General features: G+C 36.3%; 1 protein-coding gene across 3 annotated transcripts in view; it reads left to right on the plus strand.

The window, feature by feature from the left end:
• TJP3 (tight junction protein 3) overlaps positions 1-18,553 on the plus strand; it is a 61,291-nt gene that overhangs the window by 26,156 nt on the left and 16,582 nt on the right. For all 3 annotated transcript variants that reach the window (XM_074307706.1, XM_074307713.1, XM_074307702.1), the window contains exons 2-3: positions 16,981-17,037; positions 17,481-17,605. In XM_074307706.1, the coding sequence (XP_074163807.1) occupies positions 16,990-17,037; positions 17,481-17,605 (173 nt within the window). In that variant the 5' untranslated portion in view covers positions 16,981-16,989. The remainder of the gene's footprint in view (positions 1-16,980; positions 17,038-17,480; positions 17,606-18,553) is intronic.

An 18,553-nucleotide genomic window follows, 5' to 3' on the forward strand; every position in this document is an offset into this window, starting at 1 on the left:
AGCCGTCAAACTTGGTTCATTAAGGGAGTCGCATGGTCAAATTCAGGAATAAGGAAAATTACTTTGGCAGCAGTGTGTCTGGTGGACTGAAAAGTGGGGGAAATGAGTTACAGAGACCAATTAGAGGCTGTTGTAATAATCTGAAAGAGAGGGGATAAGGGCCTGAATTAAGGTGATTGCTGAGTGGAGAGAAGGGATCAAATATAGAAATATCAAGCCTCAGCAACTGATTGAATTTGTGCTTTAAATGAGAATGAAGAATCAAGGATAATGCCATGATTATAAACCGAGGAGACTAGGAAGATGGTGGTGCTTTTGACAGAAATTTGAAAGAGGAAAGAGTTTAGGGAAAAGATTATGAGTTCCATTTCAGAAAAGTTGAGTTTAAGATGTCTTTAGGACATCCAGTCTTGGTCTTCATAACAATCCAGTGAAGTAACTGATATTATCCCTATTATACAAAAGGAAAAATTGAGATTGAGAAGGATTAAATAACTTGCTGGACTCATAAAACTAATAGTGTCAGAGGTAAAATTTAAAAGTTTGCTCTGCCTGGGTCCAAGATCAACAGGCCATACTATACACCATTTAGGCATTAAGAATACAATTGTCAAAAAAAAAAAAAAAAAAAAAAAAAAAAGAATTAAAATGTCCTTTGTCAATTGGAATTCATGCAGGATGAACTGGAGGAGGGCCAAGCTCCTAAAGTGATGAGGACCATGAATTAGGTAGAGTCATGACAATGAGTCTGAAGAGGAAAGATGGAAATTATTCATTGGGCTTGACAAGTGTTTGGATGTCTGGGACTGAGGGAGAGGGAACAGTACTACAAAGTGATGCCATCTGCCAAAAAAAAAAAAAAGAAGAAGAAGAAGAAGCAGGGAGCTGGGAAGTAGAAATGTATTTCATTTGAAATATGTTGGGTTTGAAATACTGGTAGGATTCTTTCCTAGGAAATGTCCAATGGGTCGTTGGAAATGTAGGATTGAATTTTTTTTTTTCCCCTGAGGCAGGGGTTAAGTGACTTGCCCAGGGTCACACAGCTAGGAAGTGTTAAGTGTCTGAGATCAGATTTGAACTTGGGTTCTAGGATTGAAATTTAAAGAAAAGATCAAAATGAAAAATATTGGTGGTGTCATCCACATAGAGATAATTGCAACAAGGAACTAGATGAGCTACCTAAAGGAGAGAGTATAGATAGAATAGAAACTCAAAGGGAGCTTTGAGGAAATCCTACCCTTCCTCCTACAAATACACTTAGATGCCAAGAGGAAGAGGAACTAAGGAAAGAATAGGAGGAGAGAGCAAAGAGAATGGGGTCTCAAAAAGCAAAAAATTTTGGAGGAAAAAAACTAGTCAGTCTTTTTTGTTTGTTTGTTTGTTGTTATTAATACTGTTGGTAAAGTAGGTTAAGGACTGAGCAACAATATTTGGGTCTGACAATTAAATATTGGTGATGGAAGAGAAGTTTCAGTAGTAGGAGTGGAAGTTTGATTTCAATGAATAGGGAATGAGACCGTAAGGACTCCAGACTTTGGGAAGTAAAAGGGATGAGCTATAGAAGGAAGGGGAGTAGAATCACTTTAAAGGTTTGTAGGAAGATGGAGAGCCCTTCCTGCATAGGTAATAGGCAGAAAGAAAGGAGCAGGAATGATTGAAGGATTTCCAACATCAAACCAATGAATGGAACAAGTTCCCAAAAGAGACTGAAGTGATGATATTGGAGGTGGGAAGTGGGAATGAGGATGTTGGAGTCAGTAAGAGCCCATTTTTAAATCTTCAGTGTGAGTGTTTTATACCAGGGCTTTGAAACTTTTTCTACTTCTAAGCCTTTTCACCTGAGAAATTTTTACTCGATCCTATATATATATATATATGAGAAGTATACAAATCAAACATTTACTGATAATAAATCATAAGTTAGCAACCCCCACATTTAGTTATGAGACCCTTATAGGGTCTAGAATCACAGTTTAAGAAATTGGGAGTTATACCACCAAAATTATAAAGGTTCTAAATCAGGACTTTATTGTTATCTAGACTTAAGAAAGTGATAGAAAAATCTTAATGGTACAGAGTAAACTTAAAAAGCGAGTTCTGTGTACATTTATTATTTTTTTAATCTGGTGAGCCGTTAAACATTTACCAGCATACTCTGGTGAGAGGGTAACCCATAAGTTTTTGTCAAGAAGAGGTCCACCTCTCCTTCTAAGATGGAGGGAAGAAAAAATCTAATGAAGAAAGCAGAGATACAGACAAAATCAATAGAGAACTGAAGGCCTGGGATTGAGACCTACCTATGTGATTCGTGCACTGCTCTAATAGTCCTGGACAACTGTCTTAGGCATACTGTATCCCAGTCATCTCTCTAAGACTAAAAGTGGCAAAAAGGTATGATCCAAACTGATGGAAAAGGTCTCTTATGGGGTGTTCCCTACAATTCCTTATAAAGTAATAGATCCAATCCCAAAAAAGACTCAAAAAGGTTTTGAAGGGAAGAGGGATGAAAGTGTTAAAGAAGGCATGCTCCCAAGCATTACCTCTCAACCTGTACTATTGCCCCCTGCTACCTTTTCTTTACATAGTTTTCAGTGATATTGCAAAAGCCCCCGTGTTACTCCTCAGCTCAAGAAGATCCAAGAGTTTTGGATTATTATTATGCTATAGGATAAAATACAAACCCTTCTGTTTGGCATTTGAAGCAAAACTTTACACAACCTACCTCCATCTAACCTTATTATACATGGCTCTTCTTCATGCAAATAATCCACAAGTATTTATTAAGCCCCAATTATGTGCCTGAGGCACTGGAGATAAAAAACAAGATCAAAATGATCTCTGTTCTCTCCAAGTCTGTGTTCTGTGGAGGGAGAAAAATGTGCGCTCTTTTAGATCCAAGGTAACTGAGGAAAGAAGCTGAGAAAGAGGCACTAGGGGCTGGAGGAATCAGGAAAAACCTGGAAAAGATGGGACTTGACAAGACTTAAACACACCTTGTGACCCATTTGTTATTCCACAAATATGACTTTCTATCTTCCATCTCTGCTTTTGCACAGGTGATCACCCATGCCTAGAACATACTCTTCACGTCCACTGAGAGTCCCCAACTTTAAGATTCAGCTTACTTCCACCCATCCCCCAACTGCTGGCCTCTCCTTGTAATGTAATGTAATGTAATGTAATATAATGTAAACTTGAGGACAAAAATGGTTTGATTTTTGTCTTTGTATTTCTGGCGCATAGTAGGTATTTAATAAAAATAGGTGGAATGAACAATCAAGACTGCTCTGTAGGTTTCCTTGATATCTCTCAGTAAAGGAAAAGAGTATAAAAATAGGATTTTTCTCCAAAGACTTGTCCCATTTATTCTCCACTGTTTAGTTTTTTCCTCAGTCAAAAAAAACTTTTCCCCCAAAGGAATTTAGACAAGGTGACCCTTAAGATTCCTGCCTAAGTTCTTTTTTTAATTTTATTTTTAATTATAGCTTTTTATTTACAAAGCCTATGCATGGATAATTTTTCAACATTGATCCTTGCAGAACTTTTCCAACTTTTCCCCTCTTTTCCCCCACCTCCTCCCCTAGCTAGCAGGTAGTCTAATACATGTTAAATATGTTAAAGTATATGTTAAATACAATATATGTATACATATTTATGCAGTTATCTTGCTGCACAAGAAAAATGGGATCTAGAAAGAAAGAAAAAAACCTGAGAAAGAAAATAAAAATGTAAGCAAACAGTGACCAAAAGAGTGGAAATGCTATGTTATGGTCAACACTCATTTCCCATAGTTCTCTTTTTGGGTGTAGTTGATTCTCTTTATTATTGAACAATTTGAACTGGTTTAAATCATCACATTGTTGAAGAGAGCTACATCCATCAGAATTGATGAAAAGTATAATGATCTGTTTCTGCTCATTTCACTTAACATCAGTTCATGTAAGACTCTCCAGACCTTTCTGAAATCATCCTGCTGGTCATTTCTTGCAGAACAATATATTCCATGATATTCATATACCACAATTCAACCATTCTCCAATTGATGGACGTCCATTCAATTTCCAGTTTTTAGCTACAACAAAAAGCACTGCTACAAACATTTTTTACACATGTGGGTCCCTTTCCCTTCTTTAAGATCTCTTTGGGATATAAGCCCAGTAGTAACACTGATAGATCAAAAGGTATGCACAGTTTGATAAATTTTTGAGCATGGCTCCAAATTGCTCTCCAGAATGGCTGGATGTAATTCACAATTCCACCAACAATATATTAGTGTCCCAACCTTCCCACACCCCCTCCAACATTCGTCATTATCTTTTTCTGTCATTTTAGCCAATCTGAGAGGTATGTAGTGGTATCTCAGAGTTGTCTTAATTTGCATTTCTCTGATCAATAATGATTTGGAGCACCTTTTCATATGACTAGAAATAATTTCAATTTCTTCATCTGAAAATTGTCTGTTCATATCCTTTGACCATTTATCAATTGGAGGATGGCTTGATTTCTTATAAATTTGAGACAATTCTCTCTATATATTTTGGAAATGAGGCCTTTATCAGAACCTTTGACTGTAAAAATGTTTTCCCAGTTTATTGCTTCCCTTCTAATCTTGTCTGCATTAGTTTTGTTTGTACAAAAACTTTTTAACTTAATATAATCAAAATTTTCTGTTTTGTGATCAATAATGATCTCTAGTTCTTCTTTGGTCACAAATTCCTTCTTTCTCCATAGGTCTGAGAAGTAAACTATCCTATGTTTTTCTAATTTATTTATAATCTCATTCTTTATGCTTAGATCGTGAACCCATTTTGATCTTATCTTGGTATATGGTGCTAAGTGTGGGTCAAAGCCTAGTTTCTGTCATACTAATTTCCAATTTTCCCAGCAGTTTTTGTTAACTAGTTAATTCTTAGACCAAAAGCTGGGGTCTTTGGGTTTGTCAAACACTAGATTGCTATAGTTATTGGCTATTTTGTCCTGTGGACCTAACCTATTCCACTGATCAAATGGTTTTGATAACCACTACTTTATAATATAGTTTTAGATCTGGCACGTCTAGACCACCTTCATTTGATTTTTTTTTTTTTTTCCCATTAGTTTCCTGAATTTTGCTATTTTTTTCTAGGTTAGTAAAATACTTTCTTGGGAATTTGATTGATATAGCATTAAATAAATAGATTAGTTTAGGTAGTATTGTCATCTTTATAATATTCGCCCAACCTATCCAAGAGCACTTAATATTTTCCCAATTGTTTAGATCTGACTTTATTTGTGTGGAAAGCGTTTTGTAATTTTGCTCATATAGTTCCTGACTTTCCTTTGGCAGATAGTTTCCCAAATTTTTATACCATTGATAGTTATTTTAAATGGAATTTCTCATTATCTCTTGCTGTTGGATTTTGTTGGTCATGTATAAAAATGTTGAGGATTTATGTGTCCTTTTTTTTTATCCTGCAACTTTGCTAAAGTTGTGGATTATTTTAAATACTTTTTTAGTAGATTCTCTGGGGTTCTTTAAGTGTACTATCATATCGTTTGCAGAGGGGTAATTTGGTTTTGTCATTACCTACTCTAATTCCTTTAATCTTTTTCATCTCTTATTGCCAAAGCTAGCATTTCTAATACAATATTGAATAGTAATGGGGATAGTGTTTTGCCTAAGTTCTTTACAAGGGAATGGGACAAGCTGGGCTTCTAGTTCCAGTGCTGTCATGGTGTGACATGAGACACTTTCTCTCCTCTGGAACTTAGCTGGACCATTCGATGGACATTCATCGAATGAGGAGATTAGAATAAATTATCTGCAAGGTCACTTTTAGCTCTCACATAATTTTGTGAATGAGGAAAATAGCAATTTTTTGAAAGGGATAAATGTAAAATCCTACACTTGGGTTGAAAAAAAATCCATTTTGAGTAAGTACAAGATGGGTAAGCATGTTGTACTTAAGTTCTGAAAAAAAAAAAAAAAGACTTGGGGGCTTTGATGGATTGTGTTCTCTGAGTCAGGAATGCAATATTGATGGCTCCCAGAGCTACTACACTCTTTTAGATGGGAAATCTGGGGCTAGTAGAAGTGAAATCATTAGTCCATAGTTCAGAATGAGTCTTGTGACAACGAGTGAGATCTTGTGTTTTATTTTGTTTTTTAATAACCAACTGCCCTTTCCTGACCAAGGTGAATTCTTTCACATATGGGTTCTAATCACTTTCTTTATCAGCCGGGACTGGCTGCTCACCAGCTTTCCTCAGGTCTCACACTATTGGGTTCACTGCTCTTTTTGGCTCTTATCTGGTTAGAAATAAGATTTTTGATAGAGGCCCTCTTGCCTCCCTTGGGGTGAGGGAATAGGGTTCAGTTATTTTCCAACTTCACAGCTCCTTACCTCTTCCTTCCCTGCCTTCCATTCCTTTTCCAGTTGTTGTAGAGTTGTAGAAGGGACTTCTTTGAGTCCCTGAATGAAAATCTCCAGAGTATCTCTGACAATTGATCATCTACCTTCTTATGGAACACCTCTAGGGAGGGAGAATACTTTCCTCCAAGGCAGTGCACACCACTTTGTGACAATTCTAGGGTTTAGAAAATTTTTTCTTGTATGGAGTTGAAATTTTTACCTTTACAGTTCTTTCCACTTGCTTCTAGCTGTGCACTCTGGGCCCAGGTAAAACACAACTTATCCATCCTACTACAGGACAACTCTCCAATGATTTTTAGTCAACTTTTTCATATCGCTCACTTTCCTAGTCATTCTTCTAGACAGAAGTCCATTTTTCAGTCCTTCCTAAAGAGCTATGGCCAAGCCATTACTGCAGGAGCATTATATCTCTGATCCTAAATATTGTTTTCCTTCATGTAGCCTGAGATCATCATAACTTTTTTTATTTTTTTTGGAAGCCAGTGGGTTGATTCCTATTGAGTTTTGCAGTTTTTAATTTTTTTAACCCAAGAGAAAGATTTAATGTTATTCTGTTACATTTCATTTAATAGGTTCAACCCATATTAAACCATATAAATAGAATGCTAAACCTATATAAATAGAATGCTATTTAATTTTTAGCAAATTAGATAAGATAGCATCTTTGCCTTTGACCAAAATATTGATTAAAATGTTAAACAGCAGAAGGTCAAACACAAATCCATAGAGAATTCCATTACTGAGACTTTTCTTCCAAGAGGATCAATGAATATGACTGTTCATTGGGTTTGGTCATTCATCCAGTTCTGAATTCATCTAATTATACTATTATCCAGTTATACTATTATCCAGTCCATATCTCTCCTTAGTTATCTCTAGCTGTAATCTAGGTATACCTATATCAACAGCATCCTCCTGGTTATTAATCAATGCCTTCCAAAGCATTATAGACTGTATCATCCATTGTCAGTGCTTCCTGTGCCCTGAACAGCCCTTCCTTAGCATCTTGTATTGAAGTCCCCACCCATCTTCAAAGCCTAACTCTCATGTGACCAAATCCTGTAAGCTTTCCTTCTATCTCTCCAACCTTCTTCCATGGACTGCAAAACATTTTATTTAATACTTTCTAGGAGAAGCTAGGTGGTATAGTAGACAAAATGCTGCCAAGTCAGGAAAAACTTCTTAAGTTCAAATCCAACCTTAGATATCTACTAGCTGCATGACCCTGGGCAAGTCACTTTCTTGCCGCAGTTTCCTCATCTTTCAAATGAGCTGGGGAAGTAAATGGCAAACTACTCCAATATCTTTCCCAAGAAAACCCAAATGGGGTAATGAAGAATCAGACGTGACTCAACAACAACATTCACAACAACAATATATATATATTTTTTCTTTATTTGTTGTAAAGAACTTCAATTAACAACTTTTCTCATAGCCTTAGAGAGTTGAAAAGTTAAATGTCTTGTCCAAGGTCACACATCCTATATGTTTCAGAGGTAGGTGTTGAACCTGGGTCTTTCCAATTATGAGGCCATTGTCCATGATACCTTCAGTTAGCACTGTTCATGACACGTAGGAGGCATTTAATTATCTATGTATGTGACACTTTACATGGAGGCAATTACCTGTCTACTCTATAATCCCATAATCTTTCCCTTTAAAAAAAATTAACTTTTATTTTCAAAATACATGCAAAGATAGTTTTCAACATTCATCCTTATAAAACCTTGTGTTTCAAATTTTTCTCTCTCCCTTCCCCCTTCCCCTAGACAACAAGTAATCCAGTATAGGTTAAACATGTACAATTTTTCTAAATATATTCTACAAGAAAAATCAGCCATAATCCTTTCCTTCTTGCTCTTCCTTGAATGTGGCATGCCATCTGCCAACTCAGTGCCTTTCCCCATGTTTCCCCATATCTTGAATAATCTCCTCTTTCTCACTTCTACATCCTGACTTCCTGGTTTCATGACTCAGCTCAAATACAACTGTCTTACTTTTTTTTTTAGATTTTTTTTTTATTTAATTATTATAGCTTTTTATATACAAAACATATACATGGGTAATTTTTCAACACTGACCCTTGCAAAAGGCAGGTAGTCCCATACATCTTAAATATGTTAAAGTATATGTTAAATACAATATATGTGTACATATTTATACAGTTATCTTGTACAACTGTCTTTCAAGAGCATTTTCCTAGTCCTTAGATATTTTCTGTCTGTCTCTCTCTCACACACACACTTTCTTTCTGAGATTTAATACATAGTTGTATATATAGTAAATAATATATAGTTGTTTATAAAGTAGTTTATACACTATAAAGTATATGCATATTTAGATGTTATTAGATTGGGTTTGGGTTGAATGATTTAAAAAAACTAATATCTTTTATTCATTCATTCATTCACTTATTTATTCATTTATTTTGAGGCATTTGGGTTAAGTGGGATCACACAGCTATGGCCAAATTTAAACTTAGGTCCTCCTGATTCTGGGGCCAATGCTCTGTCCAATATCTCTATCTGTCCCACCTGGTTGTCCAAAATATTATTTTGCCTTTACTCCACCATCTTGGCTCTGCCTCCCCAAAATATTTTTTGACAGATACAAAGCATTGGATATTTGACACCAAATATTATTAGATACATTGTCTTTCAGCACATTGTTTTCAAGTTTAAAATGTGAGAAGCAAATACCAATATTTACAATTCTTTGAAGGAATTTTACATAATGATACCATAAGGTAGAAATTCTTTTGTCTCATTTTTTTTAGCATTTATTTGATTTATTTATTTAATATTTTCCCCAGTTACATTCAAAAAACAATTTTTTACATTTGTTTTTAAAATTTTTAATTTCCAGGTTCTCTTTTTTATCCCCATTTACAATTAAGAAACCATATGTGAAGTTAAGCAAAACCTTTTTATAAAAGTCAAGTTGTGAAAGAAAACATATATCTCCCACCCTAATGGAAATAAAAACCCTCAAGAAAAATTAAGTTTAAAAAAAGAGAGAGAATGCTTCAATTTGTTTTCAGCCTCAATCAGTTCCTTTTCTAGGTATGGATAGGATTTTTCATCATAAGTCCTTCAGAGTAATCATGAATGATTGTATTTTTGTGCACAGTACATTTTACTTGCGTTCATGGAGGACTTTTCAGGTTGTTGGGGTTTTTTTGTTTGTTTTTTCTGGGACTATCCTGCTCATCATTTTCCATAGAACAATAATATTCTATCACAAACACATACTATAATTTATTGAGCCACTTCCCAATTGATGGGCATCCTCTCAATTTCTAATTTTTTTTGCCCTGAGAAGAGAGCTTTTATGAATGTTTTTTGTACAGATAGGCCATTTTTTTTTTTAAATCTTTTTGGTATTCATACCTGGTAGTGGTGGTGTTAGGTCAAAGGATATATATGAATTTATAGCCCTTTGGGCACAGAGCACATCTTTGATCATTTGTCAATTGGGGCATGGCTCTTATTTTTTATAAATTTGAACCAGTTCCCTCTGTATTTGAGAAATGAGGGCATATCAAAGAAACTTGATTCAAAATTCTTTTTGCAATTACTATTGCTAACTATATTAGCCTCCTCCATTTACTCTGTTCCTCCTTAAAAGTATTTTGCTACTAACTACTTCTTCCCCCCAATGCACTCTCATTTATCACCCTCCCCTTTTTTCCTATATCCTATCACCCTCCTATTTTCCTGCAGTATAAAATAGATTTTTATATCCCTATTGAGTATGTGTATTATTTCTTCTTTGAGCCAATTCTGATGAGAGTAAGGTTTGCTCATTCATCCTCTCCTTCCCTCTGACTCTTCACTGTAAAGGCTTTTTCTTGCTTCTTTATGACAGATAATTTGCATCATTCCACTTCTCCCTTTCTTTTTCTCCTCTCTCACCCCTTAAATTCACCATTTTTAAAAGATATTATCCCTTCATTTTCAACTCACACCTGTGCCTTTTGTCTTTATATACATTCCTTTTAACTGCCATAATAATTAGAAAGTTCTAAAGAGTTACGAGTATCATCCTTCCATGTAGGAATGTAAATAGATAAATCTTAAGTCCCTTATGATATTAGTTTCCTGATTATCTCCTTATAATTCTTCAGAGTACAGTATATGAAAGTCAAATTTTCCATTCAGCTTTGGTCTTTTTAGCGTGAATTCTTTTTTTTTTTTTTTTTTTTACGAAAATTTTATGCATAGGTAATTTTCCAGCATTGACAATTGAAAAACTTTTTGTTTCAACTTTTCCCCTCCTTGTCTCCACCCCTTCCCCCAGATGGCAGGTTAACTAATACATGTTAAATATGTTAAAGTATAAGTTAAATACAATATATGTATACATGTCCAAACAGTTATTTTGCTGTACAAAAAGAATCGGACTTTGAAACAGCGTACAATTAGCCTGTGAAGGAAATAAAAAATGTAGGCAGACAAAAATAGAGGGATTAGGAATTCTATGTAGTGGTTCATAGTCATCTCCCAGAGTTCTTTCGCTGGGTGTAGCTGGTTCAGTTCATTACTGCTCTATTGGAATTGATTTGGTTCATCTCATTGTTGAAAAGGGCCTCATCCATCAGAATTGATCATTCTGTAGTCTTGTTGTTGAACTATATAACGATCTCTTGGTCCTGCTCATTTCACTCAGCATCAGTTCATGTAAGTCTCTCCAGGCCTTTCTGAAATCATCCTGTTGGTCATTTTTACACAACAATAATATTCCATAATATTCATGTACCACAATTTATTCAGCCATTCTCCAATTGATGGTCATCCATTCAGTTTCTAGTTTCTGGCCACCACAAACTGCCACAAACATTCTTACACTTACAGGTCTCTTTTCCTTCTTTAAAATCTCTTTGGGATATAAGCCCTGTAGTAACACTGCTGGATCAAAAGGTATGCACAGTTTGTTTATCATGACTTCTTGAAAATCTTCTATTTCATTAAATGACCACCTTTTCCTCTGAAAGATTATACTTAGTTTTGCTGGGTAGGTGATTCCTGGTTGTAATCCTAGCTCCATTGCTCTCCAGAATATCATATATGGTCCTTTAATTTTTCTAAAATTAATTTTATAATTATAACATTTTTTTGACAGTACATATGCATAAGTAATTTTTTTTTTTAAAACAACATTATCCCTTCCGAATTTTTCCCCTCCTTCCCTCCACCCCCTCCCCTAGATGGCAGGCATACATATAATATCTTATAGTATATCCTAGGTACAATATGTGTGCAGAACCGAATTTTGTTGTTGTTGTTGCAAAGGAAGAATTGGATTCGGAAGGTAAAAATAATCTGGGAAGAAAAACAAAAACAATGCTCACAGTTTACACTCATTTCCCAGTGTTCCTTTTCTGGGTGTAGCTGATTCTGTCCATCATTGATCAATTGGAATTGGATTAGCTCTTCTCTGTGTTGAAGATATCCACTTCCATCAGAATACATCCTCATACAGTATCATTGTTCAAGTGTATATGATCTCCTAGTTCTTAAGCTGGTCCTTTAATATAGAAGTGGCTAAATCTTATGTTATCCTGAATGTGACTCCATTATACTTGAATTTTTTTTCTGGATGCTTGAATATTTTCTACTTGATCTATAAGTTCTGAAATTTGGCTATAATATTCCTTGGAGTTTTTATTTGTGATCTCTTTCAGGAAGTAATCAGTGAATTCTTTCAATTTCTATTTTACCATCTGGTTCTAGAACATCAGGACAGTTTTCCTTGATAATTTCTAGAAAGATGATATCCAGACTCATTTTTATTTTTTTATTTTTTTGTTGAGGCAATTGGGGGTAAGTGACTTCCCCAGGATCACACAGCTAGGAAGTGTAAGTGTCTAAGCATATTTGAACTCAGATCCTCTTGACTTCAGGGCTGGTGCAAACTCATTTTTTGATCATGACTTTCAAGTAAACCAATAATGTTTAAATTATCTTTCCTGGATCGATTTTCCAGAAAAGTTGTTATTCCAGTGAGACAGTTCACATTTTTTCCCTATTTTTTGGGTTTTCCTTTATTGTAGCTTCATTTCTCATGAAGTCATTAGATTCCATTTTCTCAATTCTAATTTTTAAGGAATTATTTTCCTCAGCTTTTGTACCTCCTTTCCCAATTGGCCAGTTTTGCTTTTTAAGGCATTCTCCTCATTATCTTTTTGTATTTCCTTTTGCACCACTTTGAATTATTTTCCTAATTTTTCCTCTATCTCTCTTACTTAAGTTTCAAAATTCTTCCTGAGTTCTTCTATGATCTGAGCCTAATTCTTATTTTTCTTAGAGGATTTGGATATAAGACTTTTGAGATTGTATCTTCTGAGTGTGTGTTTTGATCTTATAATAACTTTCAGTGATCAGAAACTTTTTCTGTTGCCTGCTTATTTTCCTAACCTATTACTATGCTTTTAACTCTTTGTTAAAGTAGGGCTCTGTATCCAGAGTAGAGGGTGCATTGTCCCAAGCTTCAGGGGTTTTCTGCAGCTATTTTCAGAGGTCCTTCTAGGAATCTGACCACAAGAACTCTTTTCTGCCCTGGAGCTGTTAGGAAATGTCCCCACCCCACCATAGCTGTAAGATTTGTGCTAAAGCAACAAAGTCCTGCTTTGCTGACCCAGGGGCCAGAACTGGAGCCTAGGCTGTGTTCGTATGACCTGTGTCTGGCCTGCTTCCTGGACTCTCATCCAGAGCCACAGACCTTCTCTGCTAACCTTCAAAATCCTCCCAAGAGGTCCAGAAGCCTCCAGCACTGCTGCAGATTTAGAGGTCCCACCTTGCTGACACTGGGATCTGGTTAGGGAAGGGCTGGGCCAGGGCAAGGGTGGAAACTGAGACTACATTGGTATGGCCTGAACCAGGATTGCATCCTGGACTCCTACCCTGGTATCACAGACCTTTTCTGCTGAGCTTCTAAGTTGCCTTCAGCTGGAAAATGTTCTATCCCATCTTTTTTGTGTTTTGACACTCTAAAATTTGTTTAGAGTCATTTAAAGGAATTTGGGATGATTTGGGGGAGATGTTGGATGAATTCAGCCTTTATTCTGCCATCTTGGCTCCACCTCCCTTGATTTATAATTCTTAAAAGAATAATAATAGCAAAAGTGATGCAAAATCTCCAGTGTAGAATTATGATTAATCTATGTTTTAGAAAAATATGGGGTAAAATGGCAATAATCTCATTCAGCATCCTGGATTAGTTACCTTAAGCAGGGATTGATAATTTTTATAGTCAAAATTCGAAATTTACAGATAAAGGCAACAGCTTAACATCACTGTAATGACTTAACATATACAATTTCCAAGGAATAATCTTGAACATCTGATGTATCAATAATGAATTAGTCAGTTGGCACTCATAAACACATTTATTGCTTTTCCATCTTTAAAATGGATTTTCAGAATGTCACTGAAGCTTTTGGAGTACTTTATAACTTCTTTCTATTGGTGTTCACTATTTGTCAGTTCTGTATTGATATATATATATATATATATATATATATATATATATATATATATATATATATATATATATATATATATGTTTAATGTTAATAATGTCCAGAAGTTCTTTTATTGCATTAGTGATATCTTTGTCTGAAGGAACCTTACTCCTCTCATTGATTTTATCTGGGATCTTACTGAGAATCTGTTTTCAGTACTCATGCCTTTTCATTCAAATCCTAGAATTCAGGTTCTGGTCTCTCAATCATCAGTTCTTTTACATCATCAACTTCTACACTTCTTTTCTCCAGAATTTTCAGAATGGCATCCTGAGTTTTCTTCTTCAGTCTTGATGAAAGCTACTCTCAATGTCTGAGCTGCAGGTTACTTATTCTAGCTCATTACATACACACAGGGTTATATGACCAAATAGAAGCCACAAGAATCGTCCCAGCTTCATTATTCACCTCAGATATCTTTTATTTTAATATCACCTAAATATCCTTCTTACTCCCCTTTCTTAGAAAGCTATCCCATAGAACAAACTTTTTTTTTTTAAAATAAAAGGAAAACATTCAGCAAAATTGATCAACATATCAAATAATTCTGAAAATATATGTAATGTTCCACAGCCATGGATTTTAAATCTTGAAATTCTGCAACATTTACTTCTCTATGTTGTCAATTTTTCTATTTATCAGGGGTAGGAAATCTTTTTTTCTGCCAAGGATCATTTAGATATTTATACCATCATTCCTCGCCATGCAAAAACCTATGGAACTCAAGCAGTGGAAGGTTGTTGTACATAATTTCCAGCTCCTCCCCTGTAGTTGCTTTATTGCTAAGGCAATAATGGTCCTCACTCCTGATTTACATCACAGTAGTCATTGTTTTCTTGGCTTGCTTCCTTTACAGCATTCACAGAAGTCATTCCATGCTTACCTGTGTTAATTATGTTCATTGTTTCTTAAACTTCAGGACAGTAAAATTTCATATTCATGGACTGAAGTTTTTTAAAACCATTTCCCATCAACGGGAAGGGACCATTTCCCCTCCTCCCCTTTTGGTATTCCCAGTATCTGGCGCACACACAGTAGGGGCTTAATAAATGGTTGTTTACTGTTCCAGATTATCAATTTTAGAAATAGATACATGTAACTCTTAAAAAGACATCTAGATCAAGTCTCTCATTTTACAAATATAAAACAGACCAAAGAAGTTGTGAAATTTTCCCTCTCTCCTCCATTAAGTAAATACTTGATAATTAAATGTTAATTGAATTGAGGAATTAGCCCAAGAGTCAATATAGTATTTTGGAAAGAGTACTAGTATTCTTGGAAAGGGACATTGGCTTCCTTGTTATTCCTGGAAAAACACACTCCCCTGTCCCCCTTCTCTGACTTTGTCCTGGCTTTCCACCAGGCCTGGAAGGCTCTCCCTCCTCATGTCTACTTCCTAGCACTGTGGCTTCCTTCAAGTCCTAGCTAAAATCCACCCTGTACAGGAAGACTTAACTGATCCTCATTACTGCTAATCCCTTCCCTATCCTCTCTATATTTTGCTTATATATAGTTGTTGGCATGTCTCCCTCATTAGACTGAGCTCTTTTCCCTTTCTTGTTATCTACAGGAGGTAGTATAGGATATGGCACAAAATAGGCATTTCAATGTTTATTGACTGAAAGAAAACTAGTTTTGAATCCTCTCTGCTTTCTTGCCCTGTGTGTCTTTGGGCAAAAAAAAAAATATATGAAAAAATCGTAAATAATCTCCAAATTTCTTATAGATCTAAATCCAAGTTTCCTGTGCTCTTGGAATTTTGATGGAAAGAGCACTGGATTTGGAGTCAAGGGATATGAATTCAGCTTCTGATTCTTCTATATATAATCTGAGTGATATTGGACAAATTCACTTGATTTCTCTGGCAGTCAGTTTTCTCATCTGTAAAAATTAGGAGGTTGTATAGATGATCACCAGTTTAATTTGGTAAATTGTATTAAATATCTACTATATGCTAGGGCTGTGTTAGGTGCTGAGAGTGATGATACATGAAAGGAAACTGGATAAAAAAAAGATGGGAGAAGTCGGGAGGTAGCCAGCCATAACAGAAAGAACAGGAAACCCTTGAATGTTTCAGGGTGAGCAGAGTACAGGGGGTGGGTGGGAGGTTGATCCAAAGGCACTGGAGGAAGTTTCAATATAAGCCAACAGTCAAAGTTTACAAGACCAGAAACAAGTCTGTAAGACTTATCTGAGCATCTATAGATAATTCTTAGCAGGAACTCAATAAGATGATCTCAACAAAATGAACCTTAAAGTAGAAGTTGCTGGATGACAGAAAGAAAGAGAGCCTAGAAGTATCTTTGAGCAGCAAGAAATATGTTTACTTCTCCTGACTTTGTATGTCCAGGGGCAACAAATAAGGGAATTGGAAAAAGCATTGGAAAAAGTTAATGAGGAATACATTGTCATCTGGGAGGACCCTAAGAGGAAGAGATCTAATATGAAAGGTAGTTTGTTAATAGAACAAATTCCAAGCATAGTAGAAAAGGGGGGGTGGAGAGGAATATGAGTGGGAAAAGTAGATCAGGCTTACTTGAGTTTGAGAGATAAGGGAAGGAAACACCTGTTTAGGCAGCCTGAGGCTCAGAATCACCCAGACCTCTAAGAGGAAGAAAAAGAATTTGGAAGCCATAGAAAGGTAGATTATTATGCCCTTCTCAGTAGCAATTAAAGCTGATCTCTGATTTCAAAATCAAGATAATTTGATTATTATTCTGTGACGAAAAGGTGGCAGATGTCCACATCCCAACCTAGATAAGCAGAGACTCTGAGTCTTGTTGGCTATAGAGGGCTGGGTTAAAGGGATTTGGGCCTGCTGGTCTGATTACAAGGGACAGAGTCTGCAGAGATCTCTGTCTGGGCCATTGAAGTTCTGAAAGCCATCATCCCCTTTATTTTCTACTTTCCCCCTTCTCTTTCGGCTCCTCCCAGCTTGAAGAAGTTTGCCAGCCAGGCCTGGGAGCTGCCTTGGACAGGGTTTCTCTGAGATAGCCTTGAGCATTCCTGTTCTCATATATGTCCCTTTGTCTCTCATTAACCCAGGTTTTGGACATGGAAGAGATGACCATCTGGGAGCAGCATACCACCACACTGTGCAGGGTGAGTAAAGGAAAGGGGCCTTCTGTGGTTCGTTTCCAAATCCTTTCTGGGCTCCCTGGAATACCTGGGCTTTGCCCAGTCTGCAATCATATGCCTTGTGTGCTCAAGTCAGAACCTAGTAAGCAAAACAGAGAGCACCAGGAAGGCTCAGAAGAATGGGTGACCATGGTGGAACCAGAGCTTGGGCCTACCCTTAAAGGACAGAGGTTTTTCTGAGGAAAATGGGGGCAAATAAAAAAAAAAAAAAGCCCAGTCCTTGGAATTATTAGGAAGTTTGGATTTTAGCCCAGATTCTCCATTTGTTCGGTTATCCTAGACAAATTGTTTCTCTTCCACTGGCCTTGGTTATTTTGTCTATAAAGTGATGGGGGGGTGGCTACTAAGGTCCCTTTCAGCTCTAATCATAATCTTAGAATTCTTATGAACATTCTTCTGTCTTCCAGGATCCTCGAAGGGGCTTTGGGATTGCCATTTCAGGAGGCCGTGACCGACCTAGTGGTGCTAACAGTAATGGATCAGTACTAATATCCGATGTGGTGCTAGGAGGACCAGCTATGGGCAGGCTACAGTGAGTACCTAGGCTGGGAGATAACCTAGTATTGCCATTGAGAGGAGAGGATGTAATGTTACTTCAGGGGAAAGAATCTTTGAGCAGGAATCAGGAATTCTGGGTTGTCACCTTGTGCAGGACACTTTCTCTCCTAGGCAACTAGCTGTTCCCTCCTCTAAAAAATAAGAGAGTTGGACCATATTTTCTTTCTTTCTTTTTAAATTATAGCTTTTTATTTTCAAAATATATACATGGATAATTTTCAACATTCACCCCTACAAAACCCTGTGTTCCAATTTTTCCCTTTCCTTCCTCCCTCCCCAATCAGCAAGTGATCCAATGATATGTTAAACATGTGCATTTCCTCTCTAAATGTTGTCATAAATATCATGTTGCATCAGCAAAATCAGATCCAAAAGGGGAAAAAATAAGAAAGAAAACAAAAGACAAGCAAACAACAACAAAAAGAATGAAAATACTATGTTGTGGTTCACATTGAGTTCCCACTGTCCTCTTGCTGGGTGCAGATGGCTTTCTTTATCACAAGATTTGTGTAGCTGGTTGGACCATATTTTCACTAAAAACTCTTAAGATTCTGATATTTCATGTTCTAAGTTTCCTCCCAGTTCTGACATACTCCATTCTAAGGTCCATCCAACTATGACATACTCTAGTTTTGATTGTTCTCTGTTCTCATGTCCCTTTCAGCTCCAACAGTCTCCATTCTAAGGTCTCTCAGTTCTGACATTGTTATTTGTTCTGTTTCAAGATCCCTAACTCCATTATTCTAGGTTCTAAGGGAGGGGTGGGGCCCAGCTTTAACCAAAGCTCCTAGCTTCAATATTCTGTGGCCTAAGATTCCTTCCAGCTCCATTACCTGGCATTTTTCCAGTTCAGTCAACACTTCAAGGATTTTCAAGCAGGAGAAAAGAAAAGTCTAGAGGTGCATTTGAAGCAAGAGTCCCT

Source organism: Sminthopsis crassicaudata, chromosome 1 (genome assembly GCF_048593235.1).
Source record: "Sminthopsis crassicaudata isolate SCR6 chromosome 1, ASM4859323v1, whole genome shotgun sequence".
Classification (NCBI taxonomy): Eukaryota; Metazoa; Chordata; class Mammalia; order Dasyuromorphia; family Dasyuridae; genus Sminthopsis; species Sminthopsis crassicaudata.